This window comes from Podarcis muralis, chromosome 2 (assembly GCF_964188315.1).
Source record: "Podarcis muralis chromosome 2, rPodMur119.hap1.1, whole genome shotgun sequence".
In the NCBI taxonomy this organism is placed as follows: Eukaryota; Metazoa; Chordata; class Lepidosauria; order Squamata; family Lacertidae; genus Podarcis; species Podarcis muralis.
The window spans coordinates 30978007-31000993 of record NC_135656.1 but is presented as its reverse complement, the minus strand read 5'-3'; the positions used below and the strand labels follow the sequence as shown (position 1 = coordinate 31000993).

The 22987-nt window shown below is 43.9% G+C and overlaps 1 protein-coding gene across 1 annotated transcript; it reads left to right on the top strand.

Annotated features, from left to right (window-relative positions):
- Positions 1-964: 964 nt before the first annotated feature.
- On the top strand, positions 965-16737 carry LOC114589217 (autocrine proliferation repressor protein A-like). Its single transcript, XM_028715405.2, has 13 exons — positions 965-1478; positions 2494-2668; positions 3543-3591; positions 4994-5116; positions 6671-6769; positions 6928-7017; positions 8391-8520; positions 9593-9713; positions 10106-10241; positions 12734-12822; positions 14084-14162; positions 15283-15348; positions 15938-16737. The coding sequence occupies exons 1-13, from the start codon at positions 1295-1297 to the stop codon at positions 16055-16057; spliced, it is 1461 nt and encodes a 486-aa protein (XP_028571238.2). The 5' UTR covers positions 965-1294; the 3' UTR covers positions 16058-16737.
- The last annotated feature ends 6250 nt before the right edge of the window (positions 16738-22987 follow it).

The following is a 22987-nucleotide window of genomic DNA, read 5'->3' as shown; positions in this document are numbered from 1 at the left end:
CTCAGGTTAAGTACTTAATTCGTTCCGGAGGTCCATACTTAACCTGAAACTGTTCTTAACCTGAAGCACCACTTTAGCTAATGGGGCCTCCTGCTGCCACTGCGCCACCAGAGCACGATTTCTGTTCTCATCCTGAAGCAAAGTTCTTAACCTGAAGCATTATTTCTGGGTTAGCGGAGTCTGTAACCTGAAGCATATGTAACCTGAAGCGTATGTAACCTGAGGTACCACTGTATCCTTCTTAAATTGTGGCACCGAGAAATGGACACAGTCTGCCATGGTCTGACCAAGGCAGAATAGAGTGGTACTATTACTACTTTTGATCGAGATCCTATACTTCTGTCGAGTAACACCAGCTGCTGCATCACGCTGTAGACTCATGTTAAGCATGTAGTCTACTAAGACTTCTAGGTTCTTTTCGCACGTACTATTGGCAAGACCAGTACAACTGGTTCTTTCTATATAAATGCAGAACCTTACATTTGCTCCATTTAAATTCATTTTATTAGTTTCGGCCCAGTTCTCCAATCTGTCATCTTGAATCCCGATTCTGTCTTCTGCAGCATTAGCAACCCTCCCAGTAGGTGCCATCTGCAAATTTGAACAACAATGAGCCTAGGACAGAACCTTATGGCCCTCCACTTGTCACTCTTTTCCAAGATGGCGAGGAACAATTAGTGAGCACTCTTTGGGTTCGGTCAGTAAACCAGCCCACATTATACCAGCTTCTCCACTGAGATCTGCTGAGCAGATCAAGTAAGTAAAGGGAGACAGGACTACCACCACTTCAGATGAAGAGGAGCATTTGCTGCTAATTAGTTTCTCAAAACATCTCCCACTCAGTTCTAAAAAGCAAGTTGTGAGTTGTTAACTGGAAGATGTCATTTTACCATTTCGAAAGCTCTTTTTCAAAAAGTGCAAAGGGAAGGTGAACCAATGTCCCAAGTGAAACTGTGGAAGTTTGGCTACAGGCCTGAATGGATAAGTGGGAGGGTGCTTTGTGACTGGAAATCAATGAAGAATAACTGGCAGAATTACTTCCTGTGCTCATTAGATCAATCTGCATAAATGCTGTCTTGGCCATGTGATTCAGGGCCCTCCCTGCTACGAGACTTGTATAAATGATGGAGAAAGTTGTGACATTCATGGAGAGAACAGCTCTAGATGAAAGCATTGGCATACACCACCAAGCCTTGTAGAACTTTCCTGCTGGGAGCAACTGTGATCTGAAGTGGGAGAAGTGCTGCTGAACAAAGTCAGGTACCTCTTTCAAGGGAACTATACCTGCTTGACCATGTATGCTGCTTTCTCTCTTCTCCTCCTGGCAGCCTGCCTGCCCTCTGGATGGATGCAGAAAGCCCTGGATGACTACGTCAAGGAGTATGACCCTCACTACAACTACACTGTCACAAAGAAGGAAGACAGGCCTGATGTGGGCATCTATACCCTCAACATGACCTCCTTGAAGTGGCTGAATGGTGAGAGCAGCAGTTTTGAAATACAGAGGAAGACATTTCCACAGGGAGCCTAATCCGGGAAGGTGGCTGCTGGGTGGGTGTGATCTGTACTGTGGGATGTAAGGATGTTGCAGACTAGCAATATTTAACAGCTAAGAAGCTAAAACATATGTAAGACTGACTCCCATATAGTCATATCTCATGTTGCGTCTGCTTCAGGTTATGTGTTTTCATGTTGCGTCCCGCAGCAACCCGGAAGTACTGGAATGGGTTACACCGGGTTTCGCCACTCGTGCATGCACAGAAGTGCTAAATCGCGCTTTGCACATGAGCAGAAGTACTAAATTGTGCCACGCATGTGCGCAGACATGGCGCTTTGGCTTGCATCAGTTCCGTGTTACCGACGGGTCTCCAGAACAGATCCCATCCATAACACAGGGTTCTACTGTAAAGTATGGTCAATACATTCCTTAAATATTCAAAAGTTTTTACCTGAAGAACAGAGGATAAAAGAATGCACACACACATTCACAAAACATATGCTTATCCAAGCACAGTCTCAGCTTCACTTAGAAAAATGCAGCTTCTTGCTTTAAATCAAATCCTGTATCTTTCGCACTTCCAGTTTTGTAATCAGCCTGTACTTTGCTATACTGGGCCATGCCGGTTTCTCATTCAGTCTTGCAATCTGTTCTTCCATTCAGAGAGCCCATTTACTGCTGCACTGCTTTCCGTTGAGACTTCTATGTCTTCTTCATTCAGAGAGGAAAAAAACATTAACACTGTCCTCCTCACCGCTTACTAACATAGCCTACTTCTTGAGCCATGTCATCACAGTGAACTCACTCACACATGTAAGATGGAATGATGATACCAAACACTATCTTACACTCTGTTTCCATTTTGTTACTTTTCTACTACTACGTAGATAAATAAATATAAATAAATAAATACGCCTCCTGGGTGGAAAATGTATTTCAAAGGGGAAATGGAGGCCAAATCCCCCAATGAATAGATTCTGTGTATCCCTTTTCAGAGTCTGAATTGTCTAACCCAATTTGGTGGCATGAGCTGATCATCGTTGTGTCAAAGGAACGAAAAATGAATAACTCGTGTTTCCTGATGCTTGGGATAGGAAGAAATGATGACCTGTCTAGTAAACGAGATTTGAGTGTTGATGACCTTGTCAATCTAGCAAAATCATCTGGGTCGTAAGTAATTGGAGGGACCTCTGAGCAATGAATTTGGCACCATCTCTGCTGTGCTCTGTTAAGACTGTTAAGGGAATTAGCAACCCTACAAGGATAGAGAACTGCAAGGCAGAAAATACTTGAAGAAAATACTTTTCCTGGTGGGGAATGAGGGTTGTAAATCAAACTTGGACAACCCTCCAGCTGAGGAGGAATACCTCAGAATGATTTGGGGCTTCTCTGAAGCAAAGCAGGATTTCTTTGAGGCAGCTATATAGTGGTTCCCAAATTATTGGTATAGGAACTCAAGAGTGGCTGATGAGAGTGATGTAGTCTGAGCTGGAGCAACCAGCTTACACCTCTTCACACATTGAGGTTCTCAGGTAGACTGGGGGAGAACAAAGCCTTGAATACCTAGTTCCTCCGATGGTGAGTGGAAGTGGCAGAACAGTTTGCTCTGTGGTATTGACCCCTTCATACATTAATCAGACTTAAATATGTTGCGTATCCCACATACATTAATAAATTCTGTATTTTTCAACCTGTGAGTGTTTTTGCAGGAGAAAAAAAAAGTTATAGCTAATAAAACAGCCAGAAACAAAAATGGACTGAAGATAATTAATCCAGCTCACTGTATTCAAGACAGTTTCTCTATGTTCCAAAGACATATCCTAGTTCATCTTTTCCCCAGCCCCCTAATAAATAAGTATAAATTAAAACAAGATTGGATATATTGCCTGAATTCTGTCTTTGCCTTGATTTTAGTGTTAAAATCATAGTCATGATTGTTCCAAAGCTACCCAGAGCTATTAACTCTGGTCTCTTTGGCATCATTGCCTGTTGATCCCACACGGCATTTACTGCTGTTGACTAATATTTTGTTTTGTCTCTGAAGCTGTGCGGCACTTTTGGGGCAGATTGGAAACCAGCCAATCACCTACAAGGTACGTGCTCTAGGATCTTAGCCATGCTGGGAACTTCCCACACTGACTTTCAAACTCATGTAGGAGTCAGGAGTCAGTTGGTTGGGTGGAAATGGGAAAACAGGTGTGGCTGTCACATTTTCCCATTGGAAACTTCTACTACAGATTTTCTTTCCCCAATTTCACTCTGAGGGAAGTCTCAGAGCAAAATCGAGCAGAAATATGCAGTGTGTCCAATAACCTATCTGTATAAGCTAATTATATTTCATAATATGTGAAGACTCAACCATCTCTTTCATAGATGTCGTTCAAAATACTAGAATTAAAATGTGGGACTCACCTCCTTAGTCATGTGGGGCTCACCTCCTTAGAGAAGGTGAAGGTGAGAGCAGCAGGAGCATGTTCCCCAGATACATACTGGAGCCATGGATTCCCACTGCATTCCCAGTGGGTTGTACATGGGGCAACTGTGCCTCCTTATCACTAGGAGTTTAACAATCCTGGCCTGTGGATGGCAGAGCCTGGTTGGATGAGGAGGAGAGCTGGTAGCCACCCACCCAAGAGCCCTCCAGGGAGGGCTCTGCAGATGATGCCGTAGGGGCCAGAGACTGGTGGTGGGACACCAAGAAGCAATCAGCAGAAGGGATGAACTGGGAGCTGAAAGAAGCAGGAGACTTGAGCAATCAAAGGGGAGGGGTCAGGAGAAGGAGGGCATTCCAGGACACGATTAGAGGCTGAGAGTCACAGTGTACATGCACAGTCCCAGTCCTGTTGATTCTTCTCCCCTGCCCACTGGAGAAGTGTCATGCACATTGCTGAGCAATGGGCCAGACAGGCCCAGAGGAGGAGCTTATCCCTTCAACACCACCTTTATCTGCTTGGGTGGGGTCCAGAGTAAAAGGCCAGCGGGGGAAGGGCATGCCTAGAGCTTTGTTTCAACACCTCCACTGAGCTAAGATGAACCAGGAACATTGCTATGTTGTCATTTTCTGCTAATAAAAAGCTGATTGCCTTCCATGTCTGTGTCTGCCCTGTGAATGACCTGGCTTGTTGAAAGCCACTTGACACTGCCTTACCAGACCTCTGTTCCTAAAGGTTGTGTTTGGTGCCTCTTCAATTCGCAGTCATGGTTACTGAGGACTGATTAGTCCAAATATATGTGTAAATGAAAGAAATGCAGGATTTTTTGTGGGGGTAGGGGAGATATCGTCTGTTGGACAGGTTTGGCAACATTAAACAGAACAGCCCATCCATCAACAGAACTGAACTTACCGGTACGTTGTCCAAGTGATAGCTAATTCCCTTCCTATTTCACCTGGTGCCCCTCTCTGTGAACTAAGTCAGACCTCTCAGGCTGTACTAGGGGTCCAGATGGGATGCCTCAACCAAAAACATACTCATCTTTCTCTTATTTTGCTTCTAGACAATCCCTTTGCAAATGTGCAAGAACAGCATTGAAAATGCAGCACTTGTTTGTTCGTGGTGGAAGTTCATGAACGACGAGAGTGAGCCTCCACACGTGCTGATTCAGTTTCCAATGGTGAAGGTAACTCTGGCTCTCTGTATTGGCTGCCAGGCACATGCTGCCATCCTTCTGGGAAATGTTCTTTAACTCTGGCAGAGTTACTGTAACATTTGCAGAGCACATATCTTTCACTTTTTAAAACCAGCTTGCGCATCGCAGAATCCAGCAGAGGTGGTCCACCCATGAAGCGAGGTGAGATGGCGGACTCAGGCCACAGGTTTGGACGCAAAGACTATGCCATTGGTGTCTCTGGCGTGGCCGTGCCTTCTCCTCTGCAGATGCACCTCACCTCCTATGCTCCAGGTGCACTGCTCCCACATGCCCATGCCCTCTGCAGTGGTGGTGGTGGTGGTTGTGTGTGTGTGTGTGTCCACTTGCCCATGCAGGGGTGCACTTGTAGTGGTTGCCTAGAGGAGGCATGGCAGAGGATGTATGGGCCCATGGAGGAGAATGTTAGAGCAGGGGCATGGTGGCATTTGAATGTATTTGGATTAAGGATACCCCCTTGAGGTTTTCACCTTTACAGAATGGCTAAGTAAATTCTAGTTATCTTTTAAGGTAAAGGGACCCCTGACCATTAGGTCCAGTCGTGACCGACTCTGGGGTTGCGGCGCTCATCTCACTTTATTGGCTGAGGGAGCCGGCGTACAGCTTCCGGGTCACGTGGCCAGCATGACTAAGCCGCTTCTGGCGAACCAGAGCAGCGCACAGAAACACCGTTTACCTTCCTGCCGGAGCAGTACCTATTTATCTACTTGCACTTTGACATGCTTTCGAACTGCTAGGTTGGCAGGAGCAGGGACCGAGCAACGGGAGCTCACCCTGTGGCGGGGATTCAAATCGCCGACCTTCTGATCAGCAAGTCCTAGGCTCTGTGGTTTAACCCACAGCACCACCCGCGTCCCTCAGTTATCTTTTGGGAGCAGGTAAATTAGTTGTTTTCTGCTGCTACAATCTCCCATTGAGATTTTGGAACAAGAGGTCTGCAGGCTGGCAACACAAGAATGAGCCTTTTTGCAGTGGCTCCTCATTTGTGGAATTCTCTCCCCAGAGAGACTTGCCTGGCGCCTTCACTACAGGTGCCAGGCAAAAGCTTTCCTCTATAACCAGGCCTTTGGCCTTAAACTATCCAGGGCCTTTTAGAAGTGGGTGGGATGTTTTTAATGTATTTCTCTTTCCTCTTGTATCTATGTGGGGTTTATTGTCTGTTTGCCTTTAAGTCGTTTTGCGTTGCTCTGGGCAAGATAAAGCAGCGAACAAATTTAATAAATAATCATAATGAATATTAAAGTCATGAAGATGAAACACCTTTTGAGGGCACTTAAATTATGCCATGCTGATAGAATGATATAGTCAAACCCAATGCAAGCATCTCCTTCAAATTCATACATATATAAAATATACATACATACATACATACATATACATCAAATCTACAAAAAATTAGAGAAAAGAAAATAAGAGGGAAAGAAAAAGCATACCAACAATAAAAAAGTAGAAAAAGACAAAGAAAAAAGCCTGAAAAGGCATCTCCTTCAAATTCTAGAGACTATAATCCACTTCTCTTGTGTGCAGGCAGCTGTGCGTGGCATGGACACCGTAGCAGATTTTCTGCTGAAAGAATCCGGTGGAATGATGAATATCACAAAGTTCACAGTGGCTGGTCTTTCCAAGGTAGGTATGAACTGCAGGTCTGTGCTGTATTGGATTTCCGGCACACCAGAATTAGCCCTATGCATGCTCATCCCCATTTCCCCTGTACATGCCATGTTTGGGCTCTCCAGTGGGAACTGAATACCTCTGCATCTTTTTGCTTTATGTCTTTATTGCAGCGTGGCTGGGCCACCTGGCTGGTAGCAGCTGTGGACAAGAGAGTTGAGTCATTTATTCCAATTATCTATGATCTTTTGAATATTGTTAAGGTGAGTATCTGTTCAAAGGATGGTGTACTAGCTGTGTGTACTTAGTCTTGAGTCTTCTTCATAGTTCCTTCATAGTATTCTGGACAAATAAGAATATGTTGGCCATTTGCAGGCAGGCCACAAGTGTGAGAGCCAGTGAAACTTCTGAGGAAGGGCACTCCACAGCCTCAGCACCACTGCTGCAAAGACCCTGTCATGTGTCCTAATCAGCCATGCTTTTGAAGGCAAGGGACAGTGAGGAATCCCTCCAATGATTGTAAGGGGGAGGGGGGCAAATTTGTGGAGGGAAAATGGTCCTTCAAATATCCTGGCCCCAAATATTGGTTGGTTAACAGCTGTTTGGTTATGAGGCTGGGGAGGGACAAAGTGTAGAATATTTAAAATGCAGTCAAATCAATAATTAATGTTTTGCAAGACATGCTGAAATTCACAGAATTTTCCTGTAAACTTACCAGAAAGAACTCTGTGAGAGATACCCCCACTGTGCCCTGACATGGGGAGGGCATAGTTATATATTCTCCGACCTGCCTGGGCACACCCTCCTCTCCATTTCTTTCCATTCTGCCAGCAATGTGAAAACATCTGTTTAGTCTGAGCTCTAAGATCAGACTACATTTTAAGCTAGACATTAAGTATGTCTTAGTAACTGAATTACCATTTTAAGCCTGCCTGAACAAAGCTGCTGTATCTGATACTCTTCAACAAGTATTCTGAGTGAATATTATTTTTACGTTTTACAATACTGTTTATGTGATTGTTGTCTTAAGGGGGACAAAAGGGGGAAATAGCAGGAACATCTAGTCTGCCTTAACACATTCTGGATTACTTAAACTAAAAGGCTAAAACTAGCCTATCTAAGCTTCCCCTCAAGCTGCAAAACTGAACTCACAAATGTGATGTTGAAACCTAAGTAAATAACCAAAAAAGCCATAGGTACTGACTGTTGGCAGTATGATAGGGATAACTTATTGGCATGTTTTGTTTTGTGTTTATCATCTTAGTCAGAAGTGTACCTAGGGGTAGGTGAAACCAAACCAAATAACCTATCAGGTGTTGGAGTCCTCCCACAACACCTGGAACGCCCTACACCTGGAGCGGCTTCCAGGCAGAGAGCAGTGCGGGTGCCCTGTCTAGTCCTAAGAAGGCACCTTCCTCCTATCCAGGCAACCTCGCCTGCTTCTGAGATTTTTTTGGGGAGAGGCACCAATATAGCTCCTTGACAAGGGCACAAGGGACCCTAGGTATGCCTCTGAGCCTAGCCCTGCTATAAAGAGTTGAATAAATCTTGTCCTCCATACTATAGAACTTCAGGTTCTTAATATATGACACTTGCTATGTGCACATAGAATTCATTTGTGACTTCTTTGCTACAGAACTGGCATCATGAATACCGATCATACTGTGGCTGGGGCTTTGCATTGTATCATTTCTATGTCATGAATCTAACTCGGCAGTTGGACACCCCACGGTTCCAGGAATTAACTTCACATGTTGATCCGTTTGGTGAGCAATTCCTACCATCTCAGATTTCTCTGGTGAATCAGATGGTAGCAGAAGAAAGGATTGGATAAGTGGGAAAGGGCAGCCCCAGGGAATTTTGGTGGCACTATAATGCATGTGGGACGCGGGTGGCGCTGTGGGTTAAACCACAGAGCCTAGGGCTTGCTGATCAGAAGGTCGGCGGTTCGAATCCCCACGACGGGGTGAGCTCCCGTTGCTCTGTCCCTGCTCCTGCCAACCTAGCAGTTCAAAAGCACGTCAAAGTGCAAGTAGATAAATAGGTACCGCTCTGGCGGGAAGGTAAACGGCGTTTCCGTGCGCTGCTCTGGTTCGCCAGAAGTGGCTTAGTCATGCAGGCCACATGACCCAGAAGCTGTACGCTGGCTCCCTCGGCCAATAAAGTGAAATGAGCGCCGCAACCCCAGAGTCGGTCACGACTGGACCTAATGGTCAGGGGTCCCTTTACCTTTACCTTATAATGCATGTAAGATACATTGAAGAGCATGGCATCCATTTAATTAAAGGGCCATTTGGTGTTCCTGTGGAGTGAGGATTAGGGGGTTGTTGAATAGTGATTGTTGTTTCTTGTAAAAATATGTGAAAACGTTGAAATATTTGCAGAGGGAGAACACTGAAAATATGTCGGCGTGCAGTGGGATAAGAAATGGGTCAACCAGATCAAGTCCTCTCCCCTTTTCCACTTTCCTTTTGGAAACCTTCCCTCAATCCTATAAACTAGGACCTTCCTCATCTGAGGCATAGCAGCAAGCTGTAAAATCCTGGCTGAAGACTATGAGTTTGTGACATAGGAGCCAACTCCTAGGGGCCATGGGCCCCCACAATAAAATAATATGGGCTTAGTTTGCCACAATAAGGCTTTTAAACATGTTTTCCAGTTCTATTTTTGTTCCCACCTGTCCAAAGAATGTTTACAGCTCTTTAGGGATTTGTGATCTTTACTCCATTTCTCTTGTTTTCCAATCTTACCAGCCTTTGATGATGTAAATAAGCAGAGCAGCAACTTGAGAACTGCATGTGTTGCCCATTAAACTAACATTAAATTTTCCATCCTCAGAATATAAAGAACGATACCAAAATAGGACCCTGCTCATGATCTTATCAACAGGAGATGACTTCTTCCTGCCTGATGACTCGTACTATTTCTTTGATGAGCTACCAGGAAAGAAATATATCCGGTGAGTTCATGCTGCAAAAGATTACCAGACTGTCCTTTTCGAGGCAATGAGATCATTCCTCTGGTTACAGGCAATGACCAGATGGCTTGAGCCCCAGATGAGAGACAATACTGAGAAAGCACAGCAGAGCCTCAGCTGTTGTGTGAACCCACTTGTGTAATATGAACAATAGTGCCAGTGAAGAAAGCTGCAGATCTTTGCTGCACAATTCACATAGGCTTTGAATGATGATGCAATGATTTTTTCTTTGTATATTTATATGTGTGCATTCTTTCCAAGGAGGAAAAACTCTGAAAAGTCAAATTTCTGTGATTAGAAGAAACATGTCATTGCTTTACCTTAGACTATTGCAAGGAAGGTATTTTTGTAAAAACCTCTCTGTTGCACTGCAGATTCATCCCGAACACTAATCACGCTATAACATTATTACCATGGAATAGAGCATCTATCCTTGAATCGTGTAGAGCCTTTTATCTCAGCACCATGCAGAATTTGACCATGCCTCAAATTTCTTGGAACAGGTCTGAGGTGAGGAATACATGTCTTCTTTTACGTACCAATTGACAAGAATCAGTCGTGAAGTTTGTTCTGTAATCTAGACCAAGCCATGAATCCATGTTGTCCCTAAGAGACGGAAATTAAGTGTGGTCCTTCACTAAGGATACTCGGTCGAGCTCAAGATTCCTAAGAAGCTATCAGAATTTAAAAATTCTTTTGGCTGCAATCTTGGTTATAAACATCAAGGATGGGTGAACAGGAAGTCCTTAATAATGTAGAATAGGATTACAACTGTTGGGTGACAAAATGTAACTTTGAATTTTGAAATAAAATAAAATACTAACGATAAAGAAATACTGATTGTTATGATTATATGCAAACAGGCCTTGCTTAATATTGTCTTTTACCAGTAAATGATGAGAACAATCTTCTTTGGCAATCGCTCGTAGATGAGTAAGATTGTCTTCCATAAACACGGTTTTAACAATGAGTCCGTAAGTGACTGTGGAAGCCAATTCTGGATCCACACGTCCTTCCACAGTGGGGACCTTGGTTTCTGGGTGGGAGTTGATCACGGTGTGGATGTGCCAAGCATGCCTTCCTCTTAGCATGTTTCTCCCTTGTGTCCTGAGTTCGAGTGTCTTCAAAGCCCATGACACTTTTGGTAAAGTCTGTTCTCCAACTGGAGTGCTCGCAGGCCAGTATTTCCCAGTTGTCAGTGTTTATACTACATTTTTTTAAAGATTTGCCTTGAGACAGTCTTTAAACCTGTTTTGTTGACCACCAGCATTACACTTTCCATTTTTAAGTTCAGAATAGAGTAGACGGTCATCAGGCAACAATAACTGTATGTGGGATAATAACTGTATGCTTTTCAATAAGCAGTTTTGAAAGAGATTTTCATTGTGGAAATTGTGCGATGGGAACAATAACTGGGATAGCTCAGCTGATAGAGCATCTTCCTTCAAGAAGACTGAGGGGAGTGTAGATCTTCCAGCATTTATCCTTACAACAGCTTGGTGAGATACATTTGGATGATGGGCAAAGAGAAAACTGTGGGAGGATCTCGCTTTGTGTATTTCCTGTATGTGGGCATTGTTGCCATTGAGAAGACGTAAACACAACTGTGCAGTGGGATTGATTTCAATGGGTGTTGTGATGCTCTGCGCAGGCAGCTAAATCATTTCTCACCGGGCTGTTCTCATGAATGGAAATCACACTAGCCCATCTGCTTTTAAGCCCCACAGGTGCAGGACATCTGAATGATTGCTTTTCAATAAGCAGTTTTGAAAGAGATTTTCATTGTGGAAATCGTGCGACGGGAACGTGTTGGCAAAACATTCATTAACACAATTTTTTAAAAATTGCCTCCCCTTCCAGGCTGCATTTGTGGTTTGTTTTGTTTGTTTTGTTTTTTTTAAAATGAGAAATCTGAGCACAGATCTCCCCACAAGAAAGAGGGAGAGGAAGCGAGGAGGGAGAGACAGAATGGCTCGAGATCACTAAGGGGTCCCTGTGCCCAATTTTAGAGAAGGCAGTCCTATTTTTGGTTTGCTGGTGTCCTCTATCTGGAGAGCTTGGGTCAAGTGCCATTTTAAGATAAAGAAGAAACCCAAGAAGAAAGGGTTCGGGGCCTTGATTCACCCACTTACATTTAAAACCCAAATAACAGACTGAGCAGGCACACAGGTTTCCCCTATATGTATAGATTAGTGTGCATAAATGTGATGGAGATCTGTTTGCTCCTTTTGCGAGGCAGAGATGCTGTGTAATTAAGGGGCCAACCTAAATCTCATTCCTTAAACAGGGCAGGAATTTGGAAGTGCATCTTCCTGATTTAAATCTAGCAATCTGGCCACGGTGTGATACTGGCTCTCAATTTGTAATAAGTGCTACATTCCAAACATTCTCCATATACTGAACCATAATACAGGCAAAAAGAAGGAGATGCTGATCACTCTAGTTTTTAAAAGTGTATCCACTCTTTAAAATATTAAAGTTAGTCATAGTGATTTAACACAGACATAGTGGTTCAGTGCAGGGGAAAAAAGGCCAGGTGAGAATGGTACTGATAAGTATTGGTGCATTTGTGTGATGTTTTTGATTATTTTTTTCTCAGTTTGCGAGGAATAAACACTTCACATGCAGCTGCAGTTACTCCTGGCCCTGATGAGTATACATGCACAATTCACACATTTGTCTCATTCCAGCATTGCATTTTTAGTCATATGATTGAAGAAATATTCACTGTACACCTAAAAATGTAGGGTGAATATGGCCGTAGCCTGAAAACACAAGCAAAACTTCAAGGTTCTCCATTTCCTTTATGTATGTGGCAACTATTTGGTTTGATCTCACATATGGCATTGCATGACACAGCCAGTTAAAGCAATGATTGCTGCTGAATTAAATATGCTGTGGAAACAAATTTGTTTTCTGCACCTCCTGTTTGGGAGGATAATAGGAATGGGTGATAACTGGAGGAAGACTTGATAATTCTGTGCTATTTTCTCTTTTTCTAGGCAAATGGAAAAGGCATCATCTCTCTCTCCACAGATCAGGAGCCTTTAAAAACTAGATGTTTCTTTTCTGACACATGGCTCACCAACAAGTAGGCTTCTTTCAGATATATCTTATATAATTCATTAATATATGGAGTACAGTGGTACCTCGGGTTAAGTACTTAATTCGTTCAGGAGGTCAGTACTTAACCTGAAACTGTACTTAACCTGAAGCACCACTTTAGCTAATGGGGCCTCCCGCTGCTGCCGTGCCGCCGGAGCACGATTTCTGTTCTCATCCTGAAGCAAAGTTCTTAACCTGAAGCACTATTTCTGGGTTAGCGGAGTCTGTAACCTGAAGCGTATGTAACCTGAAGCGTATGTAACCCGCGGTACCACTGTAATATACAAAGTCAACATTACATACAAAAAAAGCCCCTGAGGTGGTGTCTTTCTTAAAGCTTACTAAATTTTCCTGAAAGGAAGCAAGCAAGCCACTGGCTTCTATGAGTCAGCAGAGAGCAGCTCCGCAAACTTCTAGGTCTCATCTGCGCTGCACATTTAAAACAGCATCATACCAACTTAAACAGTACAGTGGTGCTTCGGGTTACGAACTTAATTCGTTCCGGAGGTCCATTCTTAACCTGAAACCGTTCTTAACCTGAGGTACCACTTTAGCTAATGGGGCCTCCAGATGCCGTCGCACCATTGCCACGTGATTTCTGTTCTCATCCTGGGGCAAAGTTCTTAACCCGAGGTACTGTTTGTAACCCGAAGTGTTTGTAACCCAAGGTACCACTGTAATGGCTCCACACACAGCCCAGGCAAGGAATCCTGGGGATTGTAGTTTGTTAAATGTCCTGGGAGTTGTTAGGAGATCCATATTCCCTTCACAGAGTTACAATTCCCAGAATTTCCCGGAAAAGAGACTGATGGTTAAAGCACTTTGAAAAGTCTAGCTCTGTGAGGGCAATGGGGATCTCTTAACAAACAATGGCCCCCAGGGTTATTACAGGAGAGAGTATTGGTGTTTAAAGTATGCTATTGCTTTATATTTAAAGTGCAGGCGGAGCCCTGTACTCCGCCCCCCACCCCCCAGAAATCCTACTAACAAAGATTCAAAAGGAATCACTGAGTTGGTTATTATGGATACTCTGGAACCTTTTGGATCAGGTTGACTGTATTAGAGAACCATCCTGATGGGTGGGTAACCTTGTATAATAAGCAGTAACTTTAATTTCCATAAATAACATGATTACTTGTGCCGCAAACAGTGAACTAAAAATATATATATTGTTGATAGTACTTTTCTCCACAAAACAATTTATTCTGTGCTCAGGCCACATCTCTTCTTTCCCTTCTCATTCTCAGGCGAGACTTCAGGCAACTTAGGCTTTCCCTTATTATTGTGAATCCTGCACTTTGGATTGATTGCAATGTTGTTAAAGTGGTAAGAGGATTAGAATTTCCTTAGTTTCTTCACAAAGCTGAGGATGTCAAGGGTCCTAAAGACACAGACAAACACGAAAGCCATTCATGGGAAATAAATGTCTTCCTTTAAAGTTGGACTTCTGTTCAAGATATTTAATATTTGCAGATTTGCAAATCAGCACATTCATTTAGGTTTTCTGTGTGGTGTGTGTCACAGAAACCTGTTGGTTGCGAAGGGTGATGACAACAGGCACCAGAAAGGCCACAGCTGGTACTTCATTTTGGATGAGCAGAACCTAATGTTCACCAGTAAGCATGTGGACAGAAGGGCCATTCTGGAGAGTCCCTGAGCTCCTTTAGGAGGAAGGGTGGGACATTAATTGAATGAATCGGTAAGAAATAAATCAAACCAATAAATAAAATGGGATTCCTTCACTGTCTGAGTTACCCAAAACATTCCCCTGCACCTAGCAGAAGAACATTGTCTTTATGTTGCAGTTGTAAAATCACCCATGCTAGGGAGTAGGGCTCCCTAATGTGGTGGGGAGTATGTCTCTACACGCATAGTAGGGGTGAGGAACCTCTTTCTGACAGAAAGCCACAGGGTCAGAGGCAAAAGTCAACAGAGCAATCAATGTGAATTCTACCATTGTGCAGTAGCCTAGTTTCTTCACACTCGCACATCTTTCTCTATCCTCCATCGAAGCAAGCAAGAAGCATTATCAGAATTCAAGGACACATTCCAGTCAGGGGGAAACATTCCAAGTGGGGAGGAAAGCACAGCTGGTGAGAGGTGTGGGTTTTGGTTTTTTTGGGTGTCCTGGAGATAATCCCAAGGGCCAGCTAGAGACAGCTGAATTATCTAAGGCAGGAGTGAGAACCTATTCTACTCTATGTAACAAAGCAGGTTGGATGTCAGAGCCCTTGGAAATATGTAGAGTGGTTTAAGGTCACCTGGAAAGAAAGGCTATGTTATCTGTGGCCATCCTCCACCACTGTTCCCTCTTCCCTATCCTTGGAAGACACAAACCAGGAACCTCAGCTCATTCTTCTTCAAATTCACACTAATGAACATTCTATAATTTCTTAATATTACATGTTCGCTTCTCAGCACCTTCTTCTGTCTTATCTCTTTGCAGGGAACAGGTGTTTATAAAGCAGAATTGTCAAAGCCATTACTTGGATGGAAGGGTTTCTTTATTGAGGTAAATATAATCTCTAGTTGAGTATTTGACTCATTCTTGCACAGCTTTTTCCTTAGAAACACGGGCTGCACATTTTCCATGAAGGCTGCTGAATGTGCACAATGTCGGGTTTTATGTACATTAACTGTTGAACTTAGATTCCCTTTAATATTAACTGAAACTAAGTGCTCCAAGACTGTCGTGCAACTGTATAAATAGGCACAAAGTATTCTGCAATTCAGCGCTGCTTCTAAAATCTGCAGTAAGATGCATCCATCATTTCTTTGATAGCTCTGTGCTATAAACTCCTAATCCTGCTCCATTCAGCTCTCTGCAAAGGAACATACAGTGGTACCTCGGGTTAAGTACTTAATTCATTCCGGAGGTCCGTTCTTAACCTGAAACTGTTCTTAACCTGAAGCACCACTTTAGCTAACCTGCTGCCGCTGCGCCGCCAGAGCATGATTTCTGTTTTCATCCTGAAGCAAAGTTCTTAACCCAAGGTACTATTTTTGGGTTAGCGGAGTCTGTAACCTGAAGCGTATGTAACCTGAAGTGTATGTAACCCGAGGTGCCACTGTATTGAGCAGAACTGCCATTTCTTTTCCAGGTAACTTTCAAAGGACCTGAGAACGATAAGCATGTTTTCACCTCAGAGGTTCAAATCATCCCAGACACTTTTCCATGTGCAGACTGCAAGGGAGAAGGATGCTATGGGAAGCTGGTGTGAAACCCTGCAGAGAAAATGTGGCTCCTGTTGCTGAGGGAAGACATAAGAGGGAAGACATAATGAAGCAGGCCCACCTGGATGAATTTTACCTTTATGCTTTCCATATAATCAGTTATCCACATATCCATATATAACCATATATATTTATGATGTTTTTACATAATCCATGCTTGAACAATGAAGGCTTCTGCACAGCTAAAAGCAAAATGCTTAGTTTTGGAAAATCCAAATCGACCTCTGCCCCACTTCTCTCCCCTTGTTCTTCTTATGTCCTCAAATGCCTCGCCAACAAAAGGGGGGAAGCAATAAATCTGATGTGCTGTCACTTTCCTTCTGTCCAGCCAGGGTCCCAAGCAAGCTAAAACATATATGTCCCTGTATAATAGATGTTGCGTAGGAGACGTTATCAACAGTGAAACGGCCAAATACAGTTCCTTTCTCTTTAGGTTTCCTTTCTCCTTTCTTACCATAAACCAGGGGAAAAGTCGGACTGATGTACAGACTGAAGAAAGCAGAAGTTGGGAGGGAAATCTTTGTACGATCAGGGGCAAGGCTTGAATGCGCTCATTGGTTTTATTTTTGCTGCCGTATGTGATTGTATTCGATTAGGTCATGTATGTACTCAGGTATAAAGCCTCAGGGCACTAGATCTGGGGTGCCCCGTCTCTGGAAACGATTCCACTGGGTCTGTTATTGCTCAGCAATAAACATCACTTTCTTTTTCTCCACTGCTGCGTCTGTCAATTCTTGGACACAATTTGATTGGGTCACTGGTACTTTAAAATCCGTGCAACAATAAGAGGCATTGGAAAACCACGCGGAGAAGCGGGTGGACAGAGAAGGAACCTCACGCAGAGAAAGCAGACAGGTCCCACTTAAACTGAAATGAAATAGGTGCAGGGGTGTCACTCAGGATCAGAAGACCTAACCAAGGAGCAGATGCTGTGGCAATGGGGAAAGGGGAATGCGTAGGGTGGATGTGTGAAGAATATCAGACATGAGAGGAAGGGGCTGGTTCTATAGAATGATGAACAAGTAAATATGACACAGGAAAGTGTGCCTTTTTGATTCCCAGTGCCCTGGATCATAATAAAGTATATAGCTATGCTTTATAAGTCTTCAGTGAAACTCTGTACTAGTTTCTGATCATTTTATGCAAACAGTACAATTCCTTATCTTACTTTTAAGACAGTTTAACCTCATAATGGGATTAAATATTCTCTGATCTAAGTAATTAATTACAACTGTCATGTAAAGTGATTGAATTCAAATTCTGCACAAGGCACGGACCAACAGCTTAACTTCTTTGGCTAGCTATCATCACCTGCCTTTAGAATCCATTCTGCTAAATGGGGATACAGTACTAAAAACACGAATATGCCTTAATATCACCTGCAGGGGTTTCCATTGTCCTATTCCCATTTTGCTGTTTCCCCCTCCATTATCAAATATAGCTTGTTTCTGGCATTTGTGCATTTGGTGACATTTTCTTGTGTTTTGAAGGCATATGTGTATTGCAAGGAGGAAATTCAATATGATATGAGATTCCCAAATGAGTGAAAATTACATTGAGTCCCAGGAACACAGTAAAACTCTGGCAAAAGCAGAACACTTCAGATTTTTTGTGCATGACTAATTGCTAGCCCAAACAATCAGGCATACCAAAAGTTTGCCATCCAGGTATACCATCACATAACATACAGTCTCCCACTGATTTTCGGAGGATTGAGTGGTACCACATCTGTACTTCATACCCTTTCTCTCCCAGCCCTCTTTTCCCTTCCTCAGCTGCTTAACTCTTCCCTCCCCTCCAATCCCAATGTTGATTCACCTCAAGCTTTCCCCCAAGCTTTGCTCAAGCTTCACCCCAAGCCAGTGTGGTGTAGTGGTTAAGAGCGGTGGACTCGTAATCTGGTGAACCGGGTTCGCGTCTCCACTCCTCCACATGCAGCTGCTGGGTGACGTTGGGCCAGTCACACTTCTCTGAAGTCTCTCAGCCTCACTCACCTCACAGAGTGTTTGTTGTGGGGGAGGAAGGGAAAGGAGAATGTTAGCCGCTTTGAGACTCCTGAAGGGGAGTGATAAAGCGGGATATCAAATCCAAAATCTTCTTCTGCTGCTGGGATGCTGGTGGGGGTGGGTGTTCGTCAGCTGAGCAGGTATGTTGTGGCCCATGTGAGATTTGCAGATTGCACATTTCTGCACTAGAGACATAGAACACAAGGTTGTTTCTTGGAGGCTATGTGGCCCCAGCTCCCAACTCCTCTAGATGGTCCAGAAGGATGATCAATGGAATCAAAAGCCGCTGAGATATCCAGCAGAACCAGGAAACAGCATTCACCTTTGTCCCTAGCCTGCCAGAGATCATTGACCAGTACGACCAAGGCAGTTTCAGTCCCATGATGGGGCCTGACTCTCAATTGGAAGGGATCCAAATAATCCGCATTTTCCAGGTGTGCCTGGAGTTGTTCAGCGACCACCTGCTTAACCAGCTTCCCCAAGAATGGAAGATTTGAGACCGGGCAATAGTTGGCCATAGTGGCCAGGTCCAAATATGTTTTTTCAAAGAAACAGTTTGATGACTACTTCTTTAAGCAGGTCTGGGAAGACTCCCTCACAGAGGGAAGCATTCACCACACTGCGGAGCCCATCACCCAGCCCTTCCCGGCTCGCTTTTATGAGCCAGGATAGGCAAGGCTCAAGTAGACAGGTGGTCGGTTTCACTCGTCCAAGGAGCCTGTCCATATCCTCAGAGGTAACAGATTGGAATTGATCCCATGCAACTTGGCTAGACAGGGCTCTAGCCCTCTCTTGCCCCGGTCCTACTCCCATGGTAGAGTCTACCTCTTTCCGAATCTGAGTGCAAAAAACAAAATTATTGCAGGAGATCTTGTGGTCCTCACCAGGCCCCAATGCTGACAGTGGTTTGGTTAGGATTATGAACCACCTGAAAGAGTCTCCTGGTGCTGTTCTTTGCAGATGCAATGAAGGCAGTGAAGAAGTTCCTCTTTGCTGCCACTATCACCACTTGGTAGGCTCGAAGTTGAGCTCTAACCCGTTTTAGGTCTGATTCAGAATGAGTTTTCTTCCACTAGTGCTCTAGCTGTCTCAGCGATTGTTTCATTGCCCTCAGCTCTGGGGTAAACCATGGGGCCATCCAGGCTCCATGTAATCGGAGAGGGTGCTTCAGAGCCAGACAGTCGATAGCCCTGGTTAACCTGCATTCTAGCAGGCTACCAGGGAATCAGCTGAGGGCCATTGACATGGGATAAGACAGCCCCTACCACCCTCTGGAAACCATTTGGATCCATTACGTGGCAGGGGTGGACCATCTGAATCAGTCCCACCTCCCTGCAGAGAGGAAGGGTCGTGGAGAAGTCCATTTGCACCAGGAAGTGATTCGACCATGACACTTCTTTTGTTTCGCTTTTACTTAGTGTCAGATCACCCACATCCATAGAGATGAACACCAGGTCTAAGGCATGTCCGCAACTATGAGTTGGGCCAAACTTATTCAAGGACAGCCCCATGGAGGCCATGCTTTCCAAGAAGTCCCGAGTGGCCCGTTGTAAGGTTGTGTCAGCATGGATGTTAAAATCCCCCATGACAACCAAGCTAGGTGTCTCTAGGAAAACATCCACCATGACCTGAAGCAGCTCAGGCAGGGAAACTGCAGGAAGGTTAGTCCTGCTGCTGCACCAAGGATGCAGGAATCCTGCACTGCCCCTATTGCCCAACTTCCAGAACGTGCACTCAGAAAACTGCCTCTCCCCAATAGGATGCCTGGTGCAAGCTAATGACCTCCTAAAAATCACTGCAACTGCCTCCCCGCCCACAAGACTTGGGTTGCTGTGTGTAAGAGAAACCTGGCAGACAAGCTGTGGCAAGAACATGCTGATCTGCCATGTCCAACCAAGTCTCTGTTACACATTAGCAATGTAGCACAACAAAAGCAATTGAGGTAATTGTTACAAGTTTGTTGGGAAGTGTTAACACTCACACAAGTACTTCAAATGCAGCCCGTGTCTCAAAAACATTTCAATATTTGTTTTTTGTTCCAACTGGCCTTTGGGCCAACATACGTTTGGCAGGGTTTCTGAGGGTACCCCCCCTTTTCTACTGCGCTTTTAAATTGTTTTAAGATTTTTAATGATGCTCTTAATAGGGTTAATTATTTAAACTAGTTTTTAATAATGTTGGAAGAGTTGGAGAGTTGGAAGGAATCCCGAGGGTCTTCAATCCCCTACAATACAGGAATCTTTCACCCAACATGGGGCTCAAACCCTTGACCCTGAGATTAAGAGTCTTCTGCTCTGCCAACTGAGCTAGGTTGCAGCTTCAGCTCCCGTCAGTTCCAGCAGGGCCAAGAGTGAAGGATGATGGGAGATGTAGTCCAGTGACATCTAGAGGCCTGCAGTTTACCCACCAACGCATTGCATGGATGTGTACTCATTGTACACTTCCTTCAGGCAAGCAAGAAGTTATCACATTGCAAGGACACCTTCTGGACAGGCAAAATGACTCATGGAGGGTGCACAGCAGGGCCTTTGTGAGGTTTGGCCTGGAGAAGATGCCAAGGTTACAAAGAATCCTGAGGGGTTTGTCCACATTTGACCCCTAGGCTTGAGGGTCCAGAGCAGTTTCACAGATCAATCAAAAACAACCAAAAGTAGATGACGTACAGTGTACCTTGGGTTAAGTACTTAATTCGTTCCGGAGGTCCGTACTTAACCTGAAACTGTTCTTAACCTGAAGCACCACTTTAGCTAATGGGGCCTCCTGCTGCTGCCGCGCCGCCGGAGCACGATTTCTGTTCTCATCCTGAAGCAAAGTTCTTAACCTGAAGCACTATTTCTGGGTTAGCAGAGTCTGTAACCTGAAGCGTCTGTAACCTTAAGCGTATGTAACCCAAGGTACCACTATAAAAGGAAAAGGGAAAAGGAAGGAAGGAGGAAATGAACAAGCTCAGGTACTAGTTTTTAAAGTTATAATGGCCAGTTGAGAACTGGGCATATTTTAATGCAGCAGCCCCCAGGTCTGTCACTTGGGACCTCCAGTCTGAAAGACTTCCTGTAGGAAAGGGCTGAACTGGGAGGAGTCACTCTTGACTCAACAATTTGGAAAGCTGCTGCTAGTCAAAATGGAGAGAATGAGCTGAGATAGACCAGTGCCATAACTCAGAATAAGCCAGCTGCATCTGTTGGTTTGCAGTCAGGGAATTATGGCAGGCCAGTGTCCTGGGCCTTCATCCTGGAGCTCTCTCTGCCTCACCCAGGAATGCCTTCCTTTTTTTTTTTACATGAACTTACACCTACAGCTTGGCAGCCACTTTGAACCACTACCAGATTTTGCCCATGGCGCTGTTTACATTCTAGTTCTCCACCCCTTCCTGGCAAAGGCAGAAGCTCTTCCCAGCATCGCTGCAAATCTCTTCCTCAAGTAATTACATATTCATTTCCAAATAACAGCAATAGCAACATTCACTGGCATCTCTGTCAGTCTGAGGCAACACCTGTGTATAGAAAGAATCTGGCAATGCAAACATTTCATATGAAATATCTTAATTGGCGCAATATTTTTTCGGGACCAGAATGAGGACAGAAAGCTCACACTGGGAAAGAACCTGAATCTCCTTGTCTTCTGGGGAAATGCAGGGCAGTTGGAGATTGGATTGGAAATGCTTGTAGAAGTTTGAGTTGAGTACATCCAATTATGAAAAGTCCTAACATGATATTGTAATATCAGGGTCCCCAGCTCCTAAAAAAGATGTTAGTGAAACTGAGAATATGTTGTGTCAGCTGGGGCAAAAGGCAGTGGGCTCTGTAGGAAAGTATGCTGTAGAGATGGTTGCAGATTGCGCGCTCCTGAACAAGAGATAGATATTCCACACACAGTTTTCTATATCATAGAAACTAGTTCTCAGTTAAGAACTAGCCTCAAGAGAGGACTCTACTCCGTTTTTACTTTTTGTAGCTGTTTTTGTAGATGTGCACAATCCTTTCTTCATGGATCACTCACTTTTGCATTCTCCACAAAGCTTTTTATACTCAATTTACATTCCCCTTAACATATATGTTTGAAATGGCAGAATAAAAAAGAAAGAGGTATTAAAGCTGTGGTAAACAACTGTTTAGAAGAACCCTTAAGATAGCACTCCATACTCATTTTTTGAAACTTTTTGTAGCTGTTTTTATATTTTATTTACATTTTTCTATTTTATTTACATTTGTTTTCTATATCTTACTGTATAAAATCATGAAAAAATTAATAAAAATCTTAATGAGGAAAAAAACCCCTCAGTTAAAATATTGACTAGATCTGTTGTAGCTGTTGAAGAAGTGAATTCTATGGCAAGGATTGTTATGAAAGGGATCAAAACTGAAATTGATCATAGTCCCGTACAAATCTAGACAGTTTTGGCCACTCACCACACCTCAAAAAGACATATAAAGATTGTGGATGGTGTGAAGATGGCTTTGTAAAGGAATTAGTCAAATCCCTGAGTAATCCTTGACTGTCCAGGGCTGCTAGTCATGCTGGCTGTGTACAGGCTATGAGGGAATATATGTCTGGTCTACTGGGAAACCATAGGAGAGGGAGATTGCACTCTTGTTCTGTACCACAACTACAGAGGGTAGGAAGTACTTGCTGCCAAATAAAGTTTTAAAACTTTTCCTCTTCCATCCAAATAGCCAACTTTGAACTGTAAAATGGGAGCTGCCATGCTACAATGCCGAAATGCTCCCCCCCCCGAAACGTGCTTAGGTGGGGGGCAAACCCATGGTGCAAGTGGAACAGAGCAGCCAACGGCTCCAACCTGAATTGATGAGTTGGAGGGTGCTTTGCGGCAAGAGGCCAGTGAAGAGTACAGTAACTAGCACACTTCCTCCTCTGCATGATTTGAATCAGTCTGCTTAAATGCTACCTCAC